General features: G+C 34.8%; 1 protein-coding gene across 1 annotated transcript in view; it reads left to right on the forward strand.

Annotated features, from left to right (window-relative positions):
- The first annotated feature begins 5,539 nt into the window (after positions 1-5,539).
- LOC143251570 (transmembrane channel-like protein 3) overlaps positions 5,540-23,884 on the forward strand; it is an 81,038-nt gene continuing 62,693 nt past the window's right edge. The window contains exons 1-2 of the mRNA XM_076502842.1: positions 5,540-5,575; positions 6,613-6,782. Coding sequence (XP_076358957.1) covers positions 5,540-5,575; positions 6,613-6,782 — 206 coding nt within the window. The remainder of the gene's footprint in view (positions 5,576-6,612; positions 6,783-23,884) is intronic.

Genomic DNA, 23,884 nt, shown 5'->3' on the forward strand with positions numbered 1-23,884 from the left:
TGTATCACTGAGTTGCTTTAGACGAAACTTTCGTCAATCTTTCAACTCAAACAGTATTGCTAGATCCGATCTTTAACAGATATAAACAGAAATGGTGCTTGTTTTTATTTGTACCAAATATTTTTTTTCTCGTATCACTGAGTTGCTTTAGACGAAACTTTCGTCAATCTTTCAACTGAAACAGTATTGCTAGATCTGATCTTTAACTGTTATTATAAACAGATATATAAAGAAATGGTGCTTGTTTTATTTGCACCAAATATTTTTTCTCGCATCACTGAGTTGCTATAGACGAAACTTTCGTCAATCCATCAACTGAAACAGTATTGCTAGATCTGATCTTTAACTGTTATTATAAACAGATATAAACAGAAATGGTGCTTGTTTTATTTGTACCAAATATTTTTTCTCGTATCACTGAGTTGCTTTAGACGAAACTTTCGTCAATCTTTCAACTGAAACAGTATTGCTAGATCTGATCTTTAACTGTTATTATAAACAGATATATAAAGAAATGGTGCTTGTTTTTATTTGCACCAAATATTTTTTTTCTCGCATCACTGAGTTGCTATAGACGAAACTTTCGTCAATCCATCAACTGAAACAGTATTGCTAGATCTGATCTTTTACTGTTATTATAAACAGATATAAACAGAAATGGTGCTTGTTTTTATTTGTACCAAATATTTTTTTCTCGTATCACTGAGTTGCTTTAGACGAAACTTTCGTCAATCTTTCAACTGAAACAGTATTGCTAGATCTGATCTTTAACTGTTATTATAAACAGATATATAAAGAAATGGTGCTTGTTTTTATTTGCACCAAATATTTTTTTTCTCGCATCACTGAGTTGCTATAGACGAAACTTTCGTCAATCCATCAACTGAAACAGTATTGCTAGATCTGATCTTTAACTGTTATTATAAACAGATATAAACAGAAATGGTGCTTGTTTTTATTTGTACCAAATATTTTTTTCTCGCATCACTGAGTTGCTATAGACGAAACTTTCGTCAGTCCATCAACTGAAACAGTACTGTCAAGTTTGATTTATGACTGTTATAAAAATAAACAGATGTGGAGTTTGTTTTTAGTTATACTGAAACAAGTATAACTTTAATATTAGTATTATTATCTACTAATAATGTAGATATTATTGTATCTACGTTCACTTAGGATATTATAATGTTATTATAATATATGTCTTCTCCAAATATTTGCTTAAAGTTATTGTTTCGTTTACTTTAACTATGAAAACCACGATGAATTTTCAACAGTTTGGTGCCTGAGATGTAACATAATCATCTATTTCTATTATATTATTGTATTTACAGTAGTACAGTAGTTCTAACGTGTGTACGCATCTTAATAATTCACTGCGAATTTGAACTTCATAAAACAGCACAGCTTGAACTCTGTGGGTCATAAGTCTAGTGTTTAAATGGATACAATACAGATTCAGATTAAAAACACTACAGTTATTGTGGGCTAACAAAACTGAAAACAAATGTTTCGCCTAATGCATTTGCACTGAACTTCGTACAGTCTAAACACGCTAGTGTCAATAATAATATCAGTAGATTGGAAGTCAAGTAACATTTACCAATTACCTGAAGAGCAATTCGCTTCCACCATCACGTGCTAGTTCTTGCTGGTTTATACCTGAACTCACCTTTAAAAAGTGACATTACAAACCATAAACACGATTTAAACTGAAAACTTTATCAATTGTGTTCCTGTATAACTGTAAACATCCACGTGTGTTCATATCGCTACAGCCGTAAGTTGTGTTATAGTCTGGGTTTAGAGAAAGTAATTTGTGTTGTAAGCATACTAATTTATTACCATTGATCGTTCTATTTAACAAATCAAATTCATAGAATTTGATAAAAATCTCGATATTAACTTGAATAATAAACATTAAACTATAATTAAAACTAAGAGGAATCCTCAATAGCCGCAGCACTTGAAATTATTTTAGGCAGGATTACAATAACTTAATCTATGAGACCTTCTTTCCTAGCCCCTCTTTTTATTGGCTATATATTTATGCGCAGTAATGCCAAGCAGGGGGCGCCCGTATATTCGATTTAATTTTATAACTCATCAGGATCTCTAGCAGCCAGCCCTCAAACTGATTTTTTTTACTCGGAATTAGAGTAAACTAATCTATAACACCTTGAGTTTGGCCAAATACACCAATCGAAAGAACTTGACGAGCCTAGTTCAAATGTGTAATTAGATCTTAGATCGGTCAAGAGATGACTGTGCTATAAACTAGATTGTTTGTTTTTTTGGAATTTCGCACAAAGCTACTCGAGGGCTATCTGTGCTAGCCGTCCCTAATTTAGCAGTGTAAGACTAGAGGGAAGGCAGCTAGTCATTACCACCCACCGCCAGCACTTGGGCTACTATTTTACCAACGAATAGTGGGATTGACCGTCACATTATAACGCCCCCACGGCTGAAAGGGCGAGCATGTTTGGCGCGACTGGGATGCGAACCCGTGACCCTCGGATTACGAGTCGCACGCCTTAACACGCTTGGCCATGCTTGGCACCACTGAGTTAGTACTTGAAAAACAAACTCTGAGTCATTTCATGAGTTGCTATGCCACGGCTAAGTACATAAACCTGCGAATTTGAGCTTTGTGAAACTTGTTTTGGTTTTAATAATGGGTTTTCTATAATTCAGCTACTCACGTTTCAAAATTATTCTTTTTCTTTTATCATGCAAGGATGTTTTTACAAATTGAGAAGAAAAACAAAACTCTTACTTCGATCAAATTATTATTTCCTTTACCAAAATGAAAAATTTTGTAATTATTGTGCTTGTTATACTTGGGTTCTAGAACGATCGATAAGATTCTCACGTCGCGATTGGTCTAGAGAAATCTATTGTCAGTGGGTTGTCCCCAGTGGCACAGCAGTATGTTTGAAGGCTCACAACGCTAGAAACCTGGTTATATACACACGTGGTGGGCAGAGCACAGATAGCCCATTGTGTAGCTTTCTGCTTAATTCAAAACAACAACTCATTCAAATCATACAAAGTTAAAGTCCATTTATAATTCATAGTGTTTCATCTGAGAACTGTTTTTAGTGCATATTGTTTTTAATAAAATATTTACAAACTCCAAATAGGTTTTTCAAATCATTTATGAAACAGTTATCTTTGTTTTGTCCATTAATTTAAATATAATTTTAACGTGGATGATTTTCATACTATTTCTAACAGTTTTATTGTTACTTTATTGGGGTTATAAATGTATGGATGACATATACAAATATTTCAAATTTTGAATGTTTATTCGTAAAAACAATTAAAAAGTATTTATAGCTGTAGTGACAAAACAAAACAGCAAAAATATGCCATGATTATTTACAAATATTATCGAAATAACCACACAAATGAAGTTAGTTAGAACACTCACTTACTTTAATATCCTCCTGATGGTAGAGCAGTACGTTTACAAACTTACAAAACTAAAATTCAGTATTAGATTCCCGCGGTATTCAAAGCAGGTAGCCTGTTGTGGGTTTCCTCTAAACAAATAATCCGTATATGTGTATGGGTGCATTTAAAACTGCAATATTGAAAGACTGATATGAGTCTATGTGTTATCTTCTATATCTTGCGGACAGTGATGTCTGTCCGTACGTTCGTATGTCTCCCGTTTGATAACTCGTGCACCAAGACAAAGCTCAACATTCACTTTTGAAATGATAGAACAGACATGAAAAACGATGATGTCACATTTTATTTCGCAAGCAGGCCATTCAACACTAAACTGTTAGTAGTTAATCACACTATCATTTACATATCAAAACATGACGTGACGTAATTAATAAAAATGTAGGTTTACCGTATGTTACTGTTGACTGGCTCTTAGTATGACTGATATTCTTAAGAATTACTTTTCGTGATGGGCTGTATAAGTAGCACAGTGCTTTAACTCTGAGTGAAACCAAGAGTGAAACACAATTAACCTTTTAACAATGTACGAGATTATTTAAACTGATAGATCAACTCGAACTTTTCCTGCCACTGGGGACAGTTCCTTTTGCTTGCGGTTTATGACGCCATCTTTGCATTCACTCTCTGTTAAATTTTTTGTAAAAAAGTAATTTTTTTTCGTTATTAAGCACAAAGCTGCACAATGGGCTACATTTGCTGTATCAATCACAGAGGTCAAATTATGAAGTTCTGTCTTACCAGCCCTCGAGCTTACCCCTGAGTTGCTGGAGATTGGGGGAGAGGTGGAGCAAACAGCTTCTACAGAAAATACTATTTTTTATATCTATACAACTTAAAACTGCGATACTAACATGTTGTTCGTTTTCTATACTACCTTCATTTCTTGTTATATTACTGTAAAAATTACCACTAGTTTTTAAAGCTAGAAATTACTTTCCGTTTCTAGAGTTAGAGATTAATTTAAGTTTTCAAATATATAGTGTAATTAATTGTCAGTTTCTCTAACGTAAATTTCCATAAAAAATTAAATAAGTTAAGCAATATCTTTTTAAAGTCATAATCCTACTTGGAGTTACAAAAAAAAAATGTTATAATGTTCTCCCTAGTTAATCTAGAAATACACTTTCTATCACTTGTCAACTTGGCTTACCAACAAATATGTTCTAATATCTTCTCTAGTCAATCCAGAATTACGCTTTCCATCACTTTTTAGCTTGGTTTACCAACAAATATGTTCTAAGGTTCTCTCTAGTCAATTCAGGAATACACTTTCCGTCATTTGTCAAATTGGTTTACCAACAAATATGTCGATCCAAAAATACACTATCTATTATTTATCAGCCTGGTTTTTGAGGGAGTTCAGTGATAACAGATTGCAATTATTTTTTGTCCTTATTAAATGTTTACTCATTGGCAAATGCTTCATGTGACCTTTGGAATTTACTGACCAACTTTTAGAAGACTTCGTATGATTTCTTAAGTTCTGACGCTAAAAAAAATGTGCCTACGGAAAGGTAGTATTTAGTTTTTAATTCTTTAGCTATTGGTTATTTGTAGATTTAAGCATAGCGTCAATAACCCCATTGGTGTGACTGTAGACATGACTGATTTCTGGTTTGATGTTTTGTTTGTTTGTTTGTTTGTTTGTTTTGGAATTTCGCACAAAACTATTCGAGGGCTATCTGTGCTAGCCGTCCCTAATTTAGCAGTGTAAGACTAGAGGGAAGGCAGCTAGTCATCACCACCCACCAACAAATCTTGGGCTACTCTTTTACCAACGAAAAGTGGGCTTGACCGCACATTATAACGCCCCCACGGCTGGGAGGGCGAGCATGTTTGGCGCGATTCGGGCGCGAACCCGCGAACCTCAGATTACGAAGCGCACGCCTTAACGCGCTGGGCCATGCCAGGCCCAGGTTTGATGTAAATCCAAAGTACATCCCAAAAGATAGTTTATTATATCCAGTATCTTCCCACAAATTTTACCACATATCACATCATTTAAGGATATACCGTGTTTAAAACACTTTGTATCGAAAATGGTTGTCTTGAGTCAACAAAAATGATTTCTCTCATAAGAGGAACACTTGCTCATGTTGTAAGTACACCACAGAGCAATACACTGAATGGTGAGTTTCGTTTGTATATATGTGTATAATAATATAATAAATAATATAAAACACATCAATAATGTTGTTTTTTAAAAGGAGCAGTTCCATTCTGTTCGATTAAATTTATGTTGAGCTAGATTCCAAGGAAAACTGGATTACCGTAAATGATACTTTAAGTAATAAATTAATGCTGTCAGAAGGACGAAAATATTGATAAAATACACTACGGATTCACAAAACACGTAACAGCAAGAACTATTTTATGACATGTAGGGTTTGAAACTGATGTGACAAGTTTACTGAAAGCATTGAAACATATCGCAGTTTAACTTTTATTTTGGCAAAAGCAGATATACCTAATACTGTTTATCTCCAAATTAATGTATACAACAACAACAGCTGTTTCATAAATGCGTTGAAAAACTATTTGGAGTTTGTAAATATTGTATGAAAAACACTATGCACTAGAAACAAAATTTAAACTATACGTTAGCAAACAGTATTGCATTTTATTGTATTCTTCTGCATTTCATTGTTATAACAATGATGATACAGAAGTTTATTAAATCTAAAGCATCTTAGGAACATGCGATAAAATTTCCAATTTAAATTATATTGTGAGTAACAATAACTGAGAAAAACCACAATTTTGAAAATGTGTTTTCCTTGTACTAAACCCCTACACAATAAATTAGGTAGGCTAAATGAGTCATACAGGAACTATCGTATAAGTTACTTGCTCAAACGCAAACAGCTAACAGCTAGTAGCTGAAAACTCACCATCAATGGCCATCCTGATCCAATTGTAGGTGATATTCTTGAATGCACTACAGCATTTAAAATTAAAATTAATATCTGTCTTTTAAATAGTGTAGGTTAAAAATTGGATGTTTTATTTTATGAGCCCCGTTTATACACTTATCACGTTTTTAAAGTCGCTATCTTAATTTTTTGTTAAACATTTTATCAAATATCGTATACGTAAAAAAATGAAAACCCTTAACCGCTTTATTTTGACCAACAGATGGAGCTAGGGGAGCTGAATGAAGAAAATTTAGAAGCGATTTTACTACGCCAGGCCAGCGAACGGCGAAAGAAGCGATCTCGACGTGGATCCTCTCCATTTCCCGCAGATGGTAATCCTCTTGCTCAAGATAGGCGGCGCTTGTCGTCGTTTACAACAATATCTGGAGAGTAAGTTGTTTGTCCAGAACTACTTTAAGTTTTGGAAATTCTTTGAGTTTCACTGAAATATTTAAAGGACATTTATTAAGTTTGACTTGGTTATAGTTAAACACTAAGATACACAACAGGTTATCTGTGTTCCTCTCATCAGAGATATTGAAACTCGATGTTTGTCTTTATTATACATGAAATAATACCTAACGCAGTACATGAATGCTATTTTAAATCTATAACTTTAATTTTTTTTCAGCTATTACGTTTTCATTATGATCAATTGATATTTAATACAGAATAACAAGTTTATGTCATCTTTGCTTAAACGGGAAAGGCTCACAAAGAATTTTTTTTTCACCAAAGCAACAAAAGAATTGCTTGCGAATTGTCATCTTTAAATCTGTACTAATGGAATAGAAAACAAGCTAACTAATAATGCCCACCACCAACTCCTGGGCTACTCGTATCAGACTTTGACTTTGGGCTTTGACTGCTACTTTTATAGCACACACCTTGTACCAACATGAAGGGTGCAATACGTGAACTATGAATTTTCAAATTTACAGTGTGGCACTTTAACAACCAAGTTACATGCGGTCATATATTCGAAAACTAACTAAATCTCCTTGTTCGTATAATTATATGTAATTTGATTTGCATTTCACGCAAAGCCACTTGAAAGCTACATACGCTACCCGTCCTCAAATTATCAGTAATAGACCCGAAGGAAAGTAGCTTTTCAATACTACACACCGCCAACTTTTGGGGTATTTAGGATAGTTAGATTGACTATCACATGTAACGTCCAAACAGCTGAAAGGACGAGCATGTTCGGTGATGCAGGATCGAATTCGTGCCCTAACCTATAGACTCTGCTAGTTTGTTTTTGTTTTAGTGATATGATAAATACAAAATATAACGTTACACACATGTAGTATCCCGGTCGCACCAAACATGCTCGCCCTTTCAGCCGTGGGGACATTATAATGTGATGGTCAATCCCACTATTCGTTGATAAAAGAGTAGCCCAAGAGTTGGCGGTGGGTGGTAATGACTAACTGCCTTCCCTCTAGTCTTACACTGCTAAATTAGGGACGGCTAGCACAGATAGCCCTCGTGTAGCTTTGCGCGAAATTCAAAAACAAAAAAAACAAACATGTGTAGTAACGTGTAGTAACTTGCTAACTCAGATAGTTTTGGTCGTTTTCCTAACACAATTATGAAATCCATAGAAATGTGAGACTAGTTTGTTAATCTTATTTTTGAAATTATAAACCAGTCCTTTGACTTCCTAAAGAATAATGGTGTTCTTCGTTTGAGCACTCTTCTACAAACATTAGTGATTTCTCATTAGAACACTACCATACGCATGTACCCAACAATGACTCACTGACAGTTTGATTAACGATAGTCTGATGAGGCAGACTATTCTATAGTATAATAGTATATGATATATGTGATTGTTCATATTAAGTATATCATTACCAGATATGGTTGTAAACCGACAGGTGGAAAAATACCTGAAGTTCCCATTCACTCTTCCGTACTTACAAACAGAATGGATGATAAAACCGAGAGCTTTGGAAAATAAACGTAAACAAATGAACAAATTTTATCAGCCAACTCCACGTTTCCAGATGTTAGTTTTAAGCATTTATCTGATTATGTTTTGGAAAAAACTGAAGACAACGGGCGGATTCAGAATATTTAAGGATATTTCACGATTAAATACATCAGGAACATACAAGATGGAAGGGCGAGGTTCTCATATTTTTATTTTTTCAATAGTGGAAAAAAATTCTCAACTAACTTCCGCGTATGAAACACTTAATTGTATTCTAACATCATTGTTTTCATTTCTACATACTTATATACATTGTTTTGTGTTAAGCTCCTATGAAAGAACATAAAATATATTAATTTAAACATAAACTTAAAAACAATTATTAATACGAACATTTACTGCTCTATGAATAAATCGTAAACGATACTAACATGATTTTTAGTTATTCTAAGACTAACTGAAGATATAATGTTCATTTACGTAAGCACTAACGCTATTTATATTCATAACCCTCACTACATTCCAACAGCTTACAGTGAAATCATAACAAATTAAAAAAGGTATTTTGAAAGCATATACGTTGATCCACTTGAAACGTTTTCCACTTAAGCAAGGGTCCTGGCAAGACTGGTGGTTAGGGTACTCGATTCGCAATCTGCAGGCCCAGGGTCTTAATCCCATCAGCAATCATGCTAGATGGAGCGCAGTAATATGATCTAATTTTTAGTAACTCTAGACGAAATTCAATAAAAAAGAAAAACAACACTTTGTGTAAGTTAACTACATGAGTAAGAAAAGTGCTTTCTTATTAACGCGAGTAAATAGCTCTGTTTCGGTTTATTAAACATTTGAAAAGATGTGGACCTCATATTGTTTTATGGGTTTCGTGGTAACAGGACGTAAACCACATATCATCAGATGGATTCATAGTCCAGGTACATTTATCGCTAGGATAAGTTTGTTTGTTTGCTTGTTTTGGAATTTCGCACAAAGCTACTCGAGGGCTATCTGTGCTAGCTGTCCCTAATTTAACAGTGTAAGACTAGAGGGAAGGCAGCTATTCATCACCACCCACCGCCAACTCTTGGGCTACTCTTTTACCAACGAATAGTGGGATTGACCGTCACATTATAACGCTCCCACGGCTGGGAGGGCGAGCATGTTTGGCGCGACCGGGTGTGAACTCGCGACCCTCAGATTACGAGTCGCACGCCTCAACACGCTTGGCCATGCCGGGCCTCGCTAGGATACGCCCAGCGTACTTACATCTATGCACTGAACAACAGGTTCTCAGGATTTATTTTAGCTTGAAGACCGATGCCAATGTAATTTTATGCCGTTTCCAAGTTCCTGCATTCTGATATCGTGTTTGATAATTTATGCTCTTTTACAGATAAAAACAAGACTTATTTGTTCGTTTTTTCTCGTTGTTGTTTATAATACGTCTGTTTCTCTTACTACGTCTCTCGGTGCCTCAGTAGCAAGCTTGGTGACTTAAACGCTAAAAATCGGGGTTCAGAACCGCGGGTGGCACAGCACAGGCAGCTCATTGTGTAACTTGGCACTTACGAATGAACAAACTCGTTATGTTTTAGAAAATACTTTATTATTTGAGCTCGACGTCAAATCTGGACCAAAATCCATGTTCACATAATAATAGTAGCTAATAACTTTGACGTGTTTATATTTATAAGGTACGTCTGTGTGGTTATATATTGCAACCTTGTACGACATAAGATGATTTTGCTCGAAAAATGAAGTTTTAAACATTTATTGAGTTATTACTCTTTAATCAGTACGAGGCCCAGCATGACCAGGTGGTTAGGGTGCTTGACTTGTAATCGGAATGTCGCGGGTTTGAATCCCTGTCACATCAAATAAGCTCGTCCTTTCAGCCGTGTGGGGGTTATAACGTGACCGTCAATACACTATTCGTTGGTAAAAGAGTAGCCCGAGTTGGTGTCTTCTCTATCTAGTCTCACACTGCTAAATTAGGGACGGCTAGCGCAGATAGCTCTCGTGTAGCTTTGCGCGAAATCCAAACAAACTAATAAAAATCGGCCAATTGGAGAAAACACAAAAGATATTGAGGTCATCTGGTACTAGATAGTAACTGTTTGCTTTTTTTTATTATGCTGATAGTTTGTAATGTTTGTGATATATTTTTTCAAGACAAACAACAAAGAGAATTTCAATAATTTGATCATTTTCTGAGTGTTGAAATATGCTTAATAGCAGCAATAGAACTGTTTGGAGCTTTTCGATATACTGTATATGATATTTCTTGGAGAAAATATTGAAGCCTCTAGACTCAATAGATAAGTGTGGGAGATTGTTTCAAATATTTATACCAAGCTGAATCATTGCTAACCGTCCTTAATTAGTATGGTCGTTGAATCCTAAAATTGTAGTCTACCCGGAAAACAGTTTGGTAACAAAAGGTATTTACTATAGTTAGAACCTGTACTCTCTGATCTGTAACACATCCAAAAGAAGTCAGCTAAAGTCACTTTGTTTACATTGTCTTCACGTGAACTAGCTAGGTGATTAAGGCACTTGACTTCTAATCCGAGAATCGGTGGTTCGAATCCCCGTCACATCAAACATGCTCGCCCTTTCAGCCGTGGGGGTTTTATAATGTGATGGTCAATCCCACTATTCCTAGGTAAAAAAGTTGTCTGGGGGTTGTAATGATTAGTTGCCTTCTAGCGCAGATAGCCTTCTGTAGCTTTGCGCGAAATTCTAAACCTACATAATTAGTTTTCGGCCTCTATAGTTTTAACATTTTAAAAATAAATTTAATTTCTTTAGGAAAGTATGAACTTTGTTTTCGCAAATTTATTGAAAATAATGGTTGTGAAACATAGCTTCGTGGTCGTCAAGATGGTGAACTTTGACATAAAAGAAAGGGCGCTGAAGTTTCGTTTTGAGCTAAAAATATTAAAAAAACTATGGTTTTGTGTAAATCCATAGGTTTCTTACGTTCTTGTTAGGTCATGTGTCTGTTTTCGAAAAACTAATTAACATCCTAGATAAATTTTCATTTTTTAGTAGCAAGCAAAATGGCCATGATTCGTTTCAAAGCATAATATAATAAGATAAAGTTTCTCGTAACGAACATGACGATGGAAACATTGATAGTAGAAAACAGGTTTACACATTACATACGTTATTTTGATAATTACAAAGAGAATACGATTAATGAAAGAAACATAACTTCCTCACGTACGTTACATTTTAAAATTTGATAGTTGCGCATGTTATTTAATTGCAATGCAATAATGATATGGGCTGGCTGAAAGTTCGTTTACTAAAAATAAAAGAAATGCTATTATATCAAATACTTATTTTGATGTTGCCACCCAGTAGTAAAACACGGCGAACAAGCAGTGCACTGAAGACAAATTGTGGTCGATTGAAGTAGATAAAACGAATTTGCAACATTTTCTTGGATCGCCATATGGTCGACATCGTCACTGGAGTCTCAGAACATTGTATTGACCAAAACTAAATTTGAAAAATGGAGTTATTATACTGTATAAAAATTCCAAATTTAATGAATAAAGCTGTTATATTCACACTTTATCATCGTCATTTCTGAAATCCAGCCATCCACATGTACCAAATCTTGAATATACCCCCGTGAAATAGAGTTAATTAGATAATTTTCATATGAAATGTTTCGCCAAAGCGAAATTTTTGAGGTTTTGTACTTGTTTTCGAGAAGAGTTTGTTAGTTTGTTTTTTTAATTTCGCACAAAGCTACTCAAGGGCTGTTTGCGCTAGCCGTCCCTAATTTAGCAGTGTAAGACTAGATGGAAGGCAGCTAGTCATCACCATTCACCGCCAACTCTTGGGCTACTCTTTTAGCAAAGAATAGTGGGATTGACCGTCACATTATAACGCCCCCACTGCTGAAATGGCGATCATTTTTGGTGCGACGGGATTCGAACCTGCGACTCTCAGACTACGAGTCGCACGCCTTAACCCACCTGGCCATTAATACCAAGAAAGGTTTGGTAACAATTTTTAAAAGGTAAAGTTTTTCTAATGAAAAATTCTGTATTGACAGACTAGAGAAATGATAATGAGTCAACGACATCCATCCAACCCTTGACCTTCTCTAAGCAATTAGTTTGAGTTAACCATCACTCTTGTAATGCACCTACGGCTCTGAAGTATGAAACGCGATTTTGTGGTGATGAAAAGCTAACCATAGACCGTCCGATCCATGAACCAGCACCATAGTCATCAAGATATACAGACTCAAAACTGAGAGTGTCACCAGCAATCAATGTTGCATGAACCAGTAGTACTTTATTCCAGTAAACACAACCTACAATCAACCATAAAATGTAACTCTTGAAAAAAAACCATCCCTTAATAAACAGATAAGAGCTAGTTACCCAACTAAACCTACTTTTAAATATAAAAACGCACTCATACATGTATATATATATTAACTTTGTCTCGTTTTGTGGATCACGGTTTTATGGTAACAGGACTCAAAACGTAAATCTTGGGGCTCATAGTTTGAGCACTTTAAAACTAGGCCACGACCAGCACGTTTTTATATTCTGCACTTAATAATTATTATTACTATTCACTTCCTCATACAGGTGTGATTTACTGATAATAAATAAAAGTGCAAATAAAAATTATTTTAAAATATTATTTGAAAGCACACTTTCATTGACACTGTCCATTTCCTTTAATCTCTCCCGTTGGGACAGCAATGAGTCTAGTGATTTACAATCTTAAAATTAACGGTTCGAAATCCCTCGATAACCACAATAGATAGTCCGATGTGTCTTTGCTACAAGAAAACAAACATCCGTTTTTAAACATCAACAAGATAATCTTTTCGCTTCCACTACGCCCTCTGCATTGATGAGTACTCGGTTGTGGTCATTAGATACTTATTGATGAGTATTCGGTTGTAATTATTAGATACTTATTGATGAGTATTCGGTTGTAATTATTAGATACTTATTGATGAGTACTCGGTTATGGTTATTAGATACTTATTGATGAGTATTTGGTTGTGGTTATTAGATACTTATTGATGAGTATTCGGTTGTGGTCATTAGATACTTATTGATGAGTATTCGGTTGTGGTTATTAGATACTTATTGATGAGTATTCGGTTGTGGTTATTAGATACTTATTGATGAGTACTCGGTTGTGGTCATTAGATACTTATTGATGAGTACTCGGTTATGGTTATTAGATACTTATTGATGAGTATTCGGTTGTGGTTATTAGATACTTATTGATGAGTACTCGGTTGTGGTCATTAGATACTTCCAGTCACTTTTGTTTTTAATTTATACTCTTTCAATATCAGATAACTGCGAATCTAATGTCCTGAACTAAATGTTTTGCATTCAGGATTTTTCTTTTGAGTAATTTCGTCGGCTTAAGATACTATCTAAAATAAAACAAGAGACCTAGCTTAAAAAGATAAGTGATGTGTACTGTTTAAGACCCCCGCTAGTACAGCGGTAAGTGTACGGGTTTACAACGTTAAAATCAGGGGTGCGATTTCTTTCGGTGGGCTCAGCAAATAGCCCGATGTGGCTTTGCTATAAGGAAACACACACACACACTGTCTAAATAAATATGTATTAGGTTACTATATTGATTTGCGATGACACCAGTATTACACTACTGATTGGGTATACCACATGAGAGTTGATAACTTGTTGAAAATACTTCATAAAATGTAGAGATATTTTGACGAAATAGCTTTCTACGTTAAATATTTTGCTACAAAATAACAAAAATTTTTGGGGATCATCCACCTCAACACAAATGATAAGTTTTTAATCGTCTGGTCTCACCACAAATAGATAGTAACATCTTTTGAAATTATTTCTGTGAAATTTCTATCTAGTATCTGGAAGTTGACCCCAAACCAATTAATAATAGATTTTTTCTCTTCGGGTTATTCCATTTCTTTTTAGAGTGTACACATTCGATTTTTTTTTAAGTTTGTTTTCGATCTAATGATTTGTAGCAATAGTTCACGCTCATTAAAAATTAGGACCTCATATTCTGTTTCAAGGGCGGTTTCAGTCTCTACTTGTTTTAGTTCCTGTGTAGAATAAGTTGCAAAATCGAAAGTCGAAAACCATTTATTGCCTTATATAAAAAAATTCGGTTGTTTGTAATTGCTAGTTGACTCAAAGAACCGAAATAATATATTCTTTAACAAAATCATTCTACAAATATTATAAAAAGTAAAACATCTACATTCACGAAAGCTGACAAAGCACTAAAAACAAACTGAACTAATAGTTGTGTTAAAACCACAGGAGGCTGTATATATATATATATATATATAATAAAAAACATTTCAGATACACTTTCATGGTCTAGCTCAATTGGTGAGTTCTGGTGTTGAACGAAAAGTCTCCTGAGCAATGATTTGCGGCATGCAAAGTGTAGCTGTTAAATGCTGTTTTTACAATCTATAATTTAAAATCCAGAATAGATATATTAAGAATACTCAGATGGCATTTGTAGTTGTTATCACGAGAATTAACTGTATGTTCATGCCGACCTCTTACGGAAACTGTGTGAACGCTACTTTGGCACCTGTAAATTTGTTCTTCAAATTTTGTAAGTACATCTACTTTCTAACTTGTCTGATGAAAGTCTGAAGTACATCTACTTTCTAACTTGTCTGATGTAAGTCTGAAGTACATCTACTTTCTAACTTGTCTGATGTAAGTCTGAAGTACATCTACTTTCTAACTTGTCTGATGTAAGTCTGAGTAATTCAACGAAACAAGATATTGCTTTATAAGTTTTCTTATGCGACATTTTTATGTCCAAATGTATCATTTATTTGCAACAAACTAGGAACAAAGTTCCACAGGTTTTCTGGTGTTGGTGAACTATGCCTTCAAGGACCAGGATGAAGCAAACCAGACATAGAAATTGATTACAGACAGACTTGATAGATACGGAGTTGAATGAGATTATCGTATTTTCAGTTCAATTTTGGGTCATCTTTCAGCATTCGTGTTGGGCAGAAAACAGACATCTCATTATATAGCTTTGTGTTTAATAACAAACAAGACTGACACTGAAGTAAGTGTGACGTGTATTTTGTATTTGAAGTACTGTAACATTTACAAACAAATAATAGCAGGAACATATCTATACTTCTATTTGACAAGTCACTACAGTAGATTTCACTTCAGAGTTATTTGCACAAAGACTTCCTTAATTTCAAACTATTACGCTAAAGGGAAAAGGAAGGCAACTAGTTAATAGCACCTATCGTCAATGTGACCAATTATAGTGTCTGATTGAAGGGTGGGATTTAGTTATCATTGTTATTACACGTCACGGTCCTAGAATACGGAGAGAGTTTGTTTTCTTTAACAAAGGGACACGAATTGTTTGAGAGTTTGTTTTCTTTAACAAAGGGACACGAATTGTTTGAGAGTTTGTTTTCTTTAACAAAGGGACACGAATTGTTTGAGAGTTTGTTTTCTTTAACAAAGGGACACGAATTGTTTGAGAGTTTGTTTTCTTTAACAAGGGGACACGAATTGTTTGAGAGTTTGTTTTCTTTAACAAAGGGACACGAATTGTTTGAGAGTTTGTTTTCTTTAACAAAGGAACACGAATTGTTTGAGAGTTTGTTTCTTTAACAAAGGGACACGAATTGTTTGAGAGTTTGTTTCTTTAACAAAGGACGAATTGTTTGAGAGTTTGTTTCTTTAACAAAGGAGAATTGTTAGAGAGTTTGTTTCTTTAACAAAGGGACACGAATTGTTTGAGAGTTTGTTTTCTTTAACAAAGGAACACGAATTGTTTGAGAGTTTGTTTCTTTAACAAAGGGACACGAATTGTTTGAGAGTTTGTTTTCTTTAACAAAGGAACACGAATTGTTTGAGAGTTTGTTTTCTTTAACAAGGGGACACGAATTGTTTGAGAGTTTGTTTTCTTTAACAAAGGGACACGAATTGTTTGAGAGTTTGTTTTCTTTAACAAAGGAACACGAATTGTTTGAGAGTTTGTTTCTTTAACAAAGGGACACGAATTGTTTGAGAGTTTGTTTCTTTAACAAAGGAACACGAATTGTTTGAGAGTTTGTTTCTTTAACAAAGGGACACGAATTGTTAGAGAGTTTGTTTCTTTAACAAAGGGACACGAATTGTTTGAGAGTTTGTTTTCTTTAACAAAGGAACACGAATTGTTTGAGAGTTTGTTTCTTTAACAAAGGGACACGAATTGTTTGAGAGTTTGTTTTCTTTAACAAAGGAACACGAATTGTTTGAGAGTTTGTTTCTTTAACAAAGGGACACAAATTGTTTGAGAGTTTGTTTTCTTTAACAAAGGAACACGAATTGTTTGAGAGTTTGTTTCTTTAACAAAGGGACACGAATTGTTTGAGAGTTTGTTTTCTTTAACAAAGGGACACGAATTGTTTGAGAGTTTGTTTTCTTTAACAAAGGGACACGAATTGTTTGAGAGTTTGTTTCTTTAACAAAGGGACACGAATTGTTTGAGAGGGAATTGTTTGAGAGTTTGTTTCTTTAACAAAGGGACACGAATTGTTTGAGAGTTTGTTTTCTTTAACAAAGGGACACAATTGGGACACGAATTGTTTGAGAGTTTGTTTTCTTTAACAAAGGGACAGTTTGTTTGAGAGTTTGTTTGAGAGTTTGTTTTCTTTAACAAAGGGACACGAATTGTTTGAGAGTTTGTTTTCTTTAACAAAGGGACACGAATTGTTAGAGAGTTTGTTTTCTTTAACAAAGGGACACGAATTGTTAGAGAGTTTGTTTTCTTTAACAAGGGGACACGAATTGTTTGAGAATTTGTTTTCTTTAACAAAGGGACACGAATTGTTTGAATTGTTTGAGAGTTTGTTTTTTTAACAAAGGAACACGAATTGTTTGAGAATTTGTTTTTTTTTAACAAAGGAACACGAATTGTTTGAGAGTTTGTTTTCTTTAACAAAGGGACACGAATTGTTTGAGAGTTTGTTTTCTTTAACAAAGGAACACGAATTGTTTGAGAGTTTGTTTTCTTTAACAAAGGGACACGAATTGTTTGAGAGTTTGTTTTCTTTAACAAAGGGACACGAATTGTTTGAGAGTTTGTTTTCTTTAACAAAGGAACACGAATTGTTTGAGAGTTTGTTTTCTTTAACAAAGGGACACGAATTGTTTGAGAGTTTGTTTTCTTTAACAAGGGGACACGAATTGTTAACCCTTGAATTCACAATACAAGCACATTATGGTTAAAAACTTTTAGTGTACTTGCTTAATATGAAAACATGTCAACAGTGCATATCGAAAAGCGAACTGATTTATGTATCAACATAATAATCTTTCAATTGTTATTACGCGAAATTTGTGAAACTCGAAATCAAAACACTGGCAAACATGTATTGAAATGTTGATAAGAGTAAAATTCCAGTAAGAGAATCACGTGATATAAACTGTGAACTAAAAATGGGTTTACACAACTACTTGAACATCAATATAAATAATACTCCTGTTTGGAACGTTTCTCGTAAATTTCTCAATCAAACGCTACAAATCTGATGTCGTTAGAAAGACCTTCCAACTCAAAGTCACTTTCCCTGTTCTTTTGCTGAATCAAACTTTTCGATGCAACGAATATGGTATACATTGGCACAGTGTAGTTTTCATCACATGACGACGTGCTTGGAGCAGCCTCGATTTGAATTTAGTTTTTTATTTGCAAATAATTCACATAAATAACATTTAACTTTTTCTTAGAAAAAATTAGCATTACGCAAAATACAATTTCTATAGGTTTTATTTAGGTCTAATATAAGCATGCGCAGTTTATTAGAAATCATATACTTATCTCTTTGAACACGTATTCAGACGTTTCAGCATTATCACCTAAGTTTGCCTTTATTACAATTTTACATTTAATTTACTTTACAATATGGTCCGGCATGACCAAGTGTCTTAAGGCGTTCGACTCGTAATCTGAGGATCGCGGGTTCGCATCCCTGTCGCGCCAAACATGCTCGCCCTTTCAGTCGTGGGGGCGTTATTATGTGACGGTCAATCCCACTATTCGTTTGTAAAAGAGTAGCCGAAGAGTTGTGGGTGGGTTGTGATGACTAGCTGCCTTCCCTCTGGTCTTACACTGCTAAATTAAGGACGGCTAGCACAGATAGCCCTCGAGTAGATTTGTGCGAAATTCAAAAACAAATAAACAATTACAGTCGAGTGCCTTAACCACCTGGACATGCCTGGCCGTACTTGAAAGTAACATCTATTTACACGGATATTTAAAATCATTATATTACTGTACAACTAACTACTGGTTTATATTAAGTTTAAAATATTACTCTTGGGGACCTTTTCTCATAAATATTATTGAATTTAATTTTTGAAAACTGCAAATAGAAAGTATTTTGGAAACCAACCGCAATATTATAATATAGATGGTTTGGGAAACCGACCGTACTGTTTATTATAATAGAGATGATTTTAGAAAACAAAACGTAATATTATAATAGAGTACTCTGGCTAAATTGAAAATAATATTATCTTCTTGGCCTTTGTACAAGGAGAGAGTGCGTGTGTTTTTTTTTATAGCAAAGCCCTCTCGGGATATCTGCTACATCTACCGAGGGGAATCGAACCTCTGATTTTAGCGTCGTAAATCCGTAGATCAACCGTTGTCCCAGCAGAGGACACGAGAATAGGAGCAAAACAGAATATCAGTGGTAAAGTAGCTTGTTTTTAAATTTCGCACAAAGCTACTCGAGGGCTATCTGCGCTAGTCGTCTCTAATTTAGCAGTGTACGACTGGAGGGAAGGCAAATGGTTATCACCACCAACCGCCAACTCTTTGGCTACTCTTTTACCAACGAATAGTGGGATTGACAGTCACATTATAACGCTCCCACGGCTGAAAGGGCGAGCATGTTTGGTGCGACCGGGATTCGAACCCGCGAACATCGGATTACGAGTCGAACGCCTTAAGACACTTGGCCATGCCGGGCCTGGTGGTAAAGTAAAATACTCACACTAACCTGAGCATTAAAGTCATGCAATCCAATGATATTAATCTGAAGTTATATCCATTGAAGGTGACTGGTAGATAGGGTTCATATTTTTACAGTTGAAAGGCTTTGAGAGACAGAACCAGGCATGTGAAACTGAAATGTATTCAACAATTATTTTATATATTTTAATGTTCCACATAAGAAAGATTTAAATCAAAAACTATTTCGTGTTCCTTGTCTTAAATTCAGGAAATGATCATGATACAATGAAAGCTTTTCAAGTTAAGTTTTCAAAGAATAATTATAATTGTACAAATACAATAAGTTTAAGAAATGACTTTAAACACGTATCACCTACAGAGAATTTGATAACGTTTGTTAGAAACGATGTTATAAAACTTTGATTATAATTCACCGAATTCGTTTATATCTACAGTTTTTCACCATGTGTGACACAGTTTAAACCACTTCAAATACAAAAAAAAAAAAAAACTAATCTGGAGCACTCCAGTATACCAATTTCATATATCATACATGATTATAACGTTTCACAAATTTTTAATAAATTTATTTTAATACATAATTAAATATTGTACATTAACAAACACAAATTTCTGTGGAACTGGTGTGTTTTTATAAAGTTTTTAATTTCTAAATTATACTCAAAAGCAAAAGTTTTATTAATATAAATGAAGTGAAAACTCAGAAATGAGAACCATTATGAAATTAAACACATGGTTTCAGTAATGCATAGTTTTCCGAATTAAGGTGTTGGTACTGACAAAAAATCACTCAAAACCTGCTTTTTGTGTTGATTCAAAGGAGAATATAAAAAAGTCTAAAGAGAATTTGATTAATTTCTGTAATCATACATCAAACTGTCCATTTTAATTATTATCATAAATATGTTAAGCACATGTACAACTCAGGAAGTGTACAAATAACCACCTCATGGTCATTTTGTCGGAACAGTGAAAAGAAAAATATAACACTGGCACCTTGATATATTTGAATAAGCTGTATGTCCAGCTTCGATACAGTGAACACCGGTACCTTGATATATTTGAATAAGCTGTATATCCATACTTCGATAAAGTGAATTTCGGTACAAGCTTGATATATCTGAATATCCGTCTCTAGCTTTGATAAGATGTAACACCGGTACCTTGATATATTTTTGTTTGTTTGTATTTCGCAGCAAAGATACTCGTGGCTACTGGTAGCCGTGATATATTTGAATAAGCTGTATGGCAGCTAGATCACAGTGAACACCGGTACCTTGATATATTTGAATAAGTTGTATATCCATACAAACTAATAAATGTGTGTTGAATTTCGTACAAGCTACTCGAGAGCTATCTGCAATATCCGTCTCTAGTTTTGTAAGATGTAGACTACAATGAAGGCAGCTATTGAATGTAGCTACTTCCAACTTGTGTGATTTAACCGTAGCTCTAATAAAGTATCCATGACCACTAAAGTACGAAGCGCGAAATTTTATTTGATCTCTATTTTGTTTTCTAATAATCACGGAACAACAAATCCACAGAGGCCTGGGATGGCCAGGTTGTTAAAGTACTCGATTCGTAATCCTAGGGTCGCGGGTTCAAATTCCCATCACCTCAAACGTGGTCGCTCTTTCAGTCGTGTGGACGTTATAATTTTACAGTCAATCCCACTAATCGTTGGTAAAAGAGTAGCCCAAGAGTTTACGGTTGGTGGTGATAACCATTTGCCTTCCCTCCAGTCGTACACTGCTAAATTAGAGACGACTAGCGCAGATATCCCTTGTGTAGCTTTGCGCGAAATTCAAAACAAACAAACAACAAGTGCACTGTCCGACCCACTGACACTGGCGCGTGCTCTTCCCTTTTGGCATATAACAACACTTTCCAAAAACCCAAAGTTCGTAGTTTTGTTAACGTTTTTCATGAACTTTCCCGCCAATGGCACAGCAGTCTGTTTGCAAACTTAAACCATTTAGAAACTGGGTTTCGATACTCATGATGAGCAAAGCACAGATAGACCATTGTGTAGATTTGTGTTTAATTCTAAACAAACACTCTTCTTTAATGGCGTCTGTATGTTAATATTATCTTAGTCAAGGCCAGGCATAGCCAAGCATGTTAAGGCGTGCGACTTGTAATCTGAGGGTCGCGGATTTGCATCCCCGTCGCGCCAAACATGCTCGCCCTCCCAGCCGTGGGGGCGTTATAATGTGACAGTCAATCCCACTATTCGTTGGTAAAAGAGTAGCCCAACAGTTGGCGGTGGGTGGTGATGACTAACTGCCTTATCTCTAGCCTTACACTGCTAAATTAGGGACGGCTAGCACAGATAGCCCTCAAGTAGCTTTGTGCGAAATTTAAAAAAACAAACAAACAAAAAAACACTATCTTAGTAAATTTTTTAAATTTTGTTTATAGTTAATTATAAACAATAATTTTATTACGCCATAAGATATTTAATAAAGAGTTATTTGTTAAACTGCGTTTAAAAAACAAAACATTTGTCCTTCTACTCACCTTTACATAGATGCAGTTGACGACATGACTGTAAAAATGGCGAAAAATAAAAATATACAGAATACTATTATCATCTTAACTGTCACTTTAGATTTGACAAACACTTTCGTTTAGAAACTGAGCAGAAAAAATATTTCATTACTCTTTTGACAAGTCAAAAAATGAACGTTTTATTTTTTTTAAAACTTTACCACGCTGCTTCACATATGGTTAGTCTAGGTAGTGTTTCTCACTGATTATTTTGGTTTAAGAGCAAAGCTCAAAAAACGATGCATTTGCGCTGTGTCCACCACATGGTTCAAGCCCTGAATTTTAGGATTATAAACGCTCTTTTCCTATTGAAGCCTAAATTAAAAGTTGCATGAGAGTGAAATCAAATCAGAACAAATTATATGGTTACGTATTTTCCGCGTGCTGTTCGTGCGACTGATTTCTCGCGTCTCGATAACATCAAAAATATCGTGTTATACATTTTGGGACCATGGGAGTATTACATGAGTGACGATCTATTCCCGCTATGCGGTCGGAGCAAGGTAGCCCACGAGCTGGTGGTAGGTGTTGCTACCACCAACTAGCTTCCCTCTAGTCCATGAGTTCAGAATTAGGGACGACTAGCACAGTCATTTCGTGAGAATCAGTGATGACGAGAAACCCACTTGTTGAGAATTTATTCAACGGCTCGTTCAATAACGATAGCATATAAATTCGTGAGAATATTGAACAATAAATAGCGATTAAAACTATTTTGCTATTTATTTTTGATGGGTTTTCAGAAAATTTCTATGGTATATATTACATCTATTCATGAATATTGTAGTAATTTCTGATAAATGTAATATATACCGTAAACATTTTCTAGTAACCTACTAAGGGCACCAATAATCAGAAACGGTAATAGTTATCGAACTATTATATCCGTCCAACAAGCCATCAATCATTTTAAGGTGTTTTTTTTTCCCCTAACACACACTCACGTAAGTTGATTTTATGTTTCACATTAATTGTACACAAAATTAGGAGTATGTGATATACAAAAACAACTACTTGTTTGTTGGAAATTATCAGTTTGTTGTAAAATATTGATATGAAACACAAGATAATATCATACCACACATCATTATGTTTCTCAACATGACACGAGAGTTATCAGTGATGTCGAGAAAACCCACATTTTACATATATATGACACGAGGGTTGTTTTTTGTTGTTTTTTCATACTAAAAATTTAATAACTGGACGAACAACTGTATTTCGCTAGCGAATTTTGAAAATTTTCAAAGAGAATTGATTTTTACAGTAATACAGCCAAATGCTTTTCTCTTTAAGATGCCCCTGGTGGTTCAACAACAAGTTTCAGAGCTTTTTTTTTTTTAATTTTGCGCAAAGCTACGCGAGGGCTATGGGCTACTCTTTTACCAACGAATAGTGGGATTGACCGTCACATTATAGCGTCCCCACTGCTGAAAGGGCGAACATGTTTAGTGCGACGGGGATTCGAACCCACAACCCTCAGATTACGAGTCGAACGCCTTAACCCACCTGGCCATGCCGGGCCCATTTCAGAGCTAAAAACGCTAAATATTTGGTTTTTCAATACCCGCGATAGGCACAAAAAGGAAAACTATTCTATCATGTAGCTTCGTGCTTAACAAACAATGTCTTTAATGTTGCTTTACCTAAAAGAACAGAAAACCATAAAAAACGAAAATGATAATAGCTTTTAGCATTTCTTATTGTCACTCGTGAGATTTTATAACATAAATTAATGTAGATTAATTGAAATACTGAAAATAAGAAATGCAAAAAAGAAATAGTCTGAAACAGTGACATCTACAGTGGTCGGGGTGAGCTGACGCCCCTACACCCTACCATAACAAAATGCCAACAAAATGCCATCTGATTTCGTACCTTGCTTGTCTCAGCCTATTAGGTCGAAAAAAAAGTGCTTTTAAAATGAATGTCACACGATCTAAACGTTAATATACACAAAGTCACTATTTAGTTTCAG

The sequence above is a fragment of the Tachypleus tridentatus genome, chromosome 6 (genome assembly GCF_004210375.1).
Source record: "Tachypleus tridentatus isolate NWPU-2018 chromosome 6, ASM421037v1, whole genome shotgun sequence".
NCBI classification, from domain to species: Eukaryota; Metazoa; Arthropoda; class Merostomata; order Xiphosura; family Limulidae; genus Tachypleus; species Tachypleus tridentatus.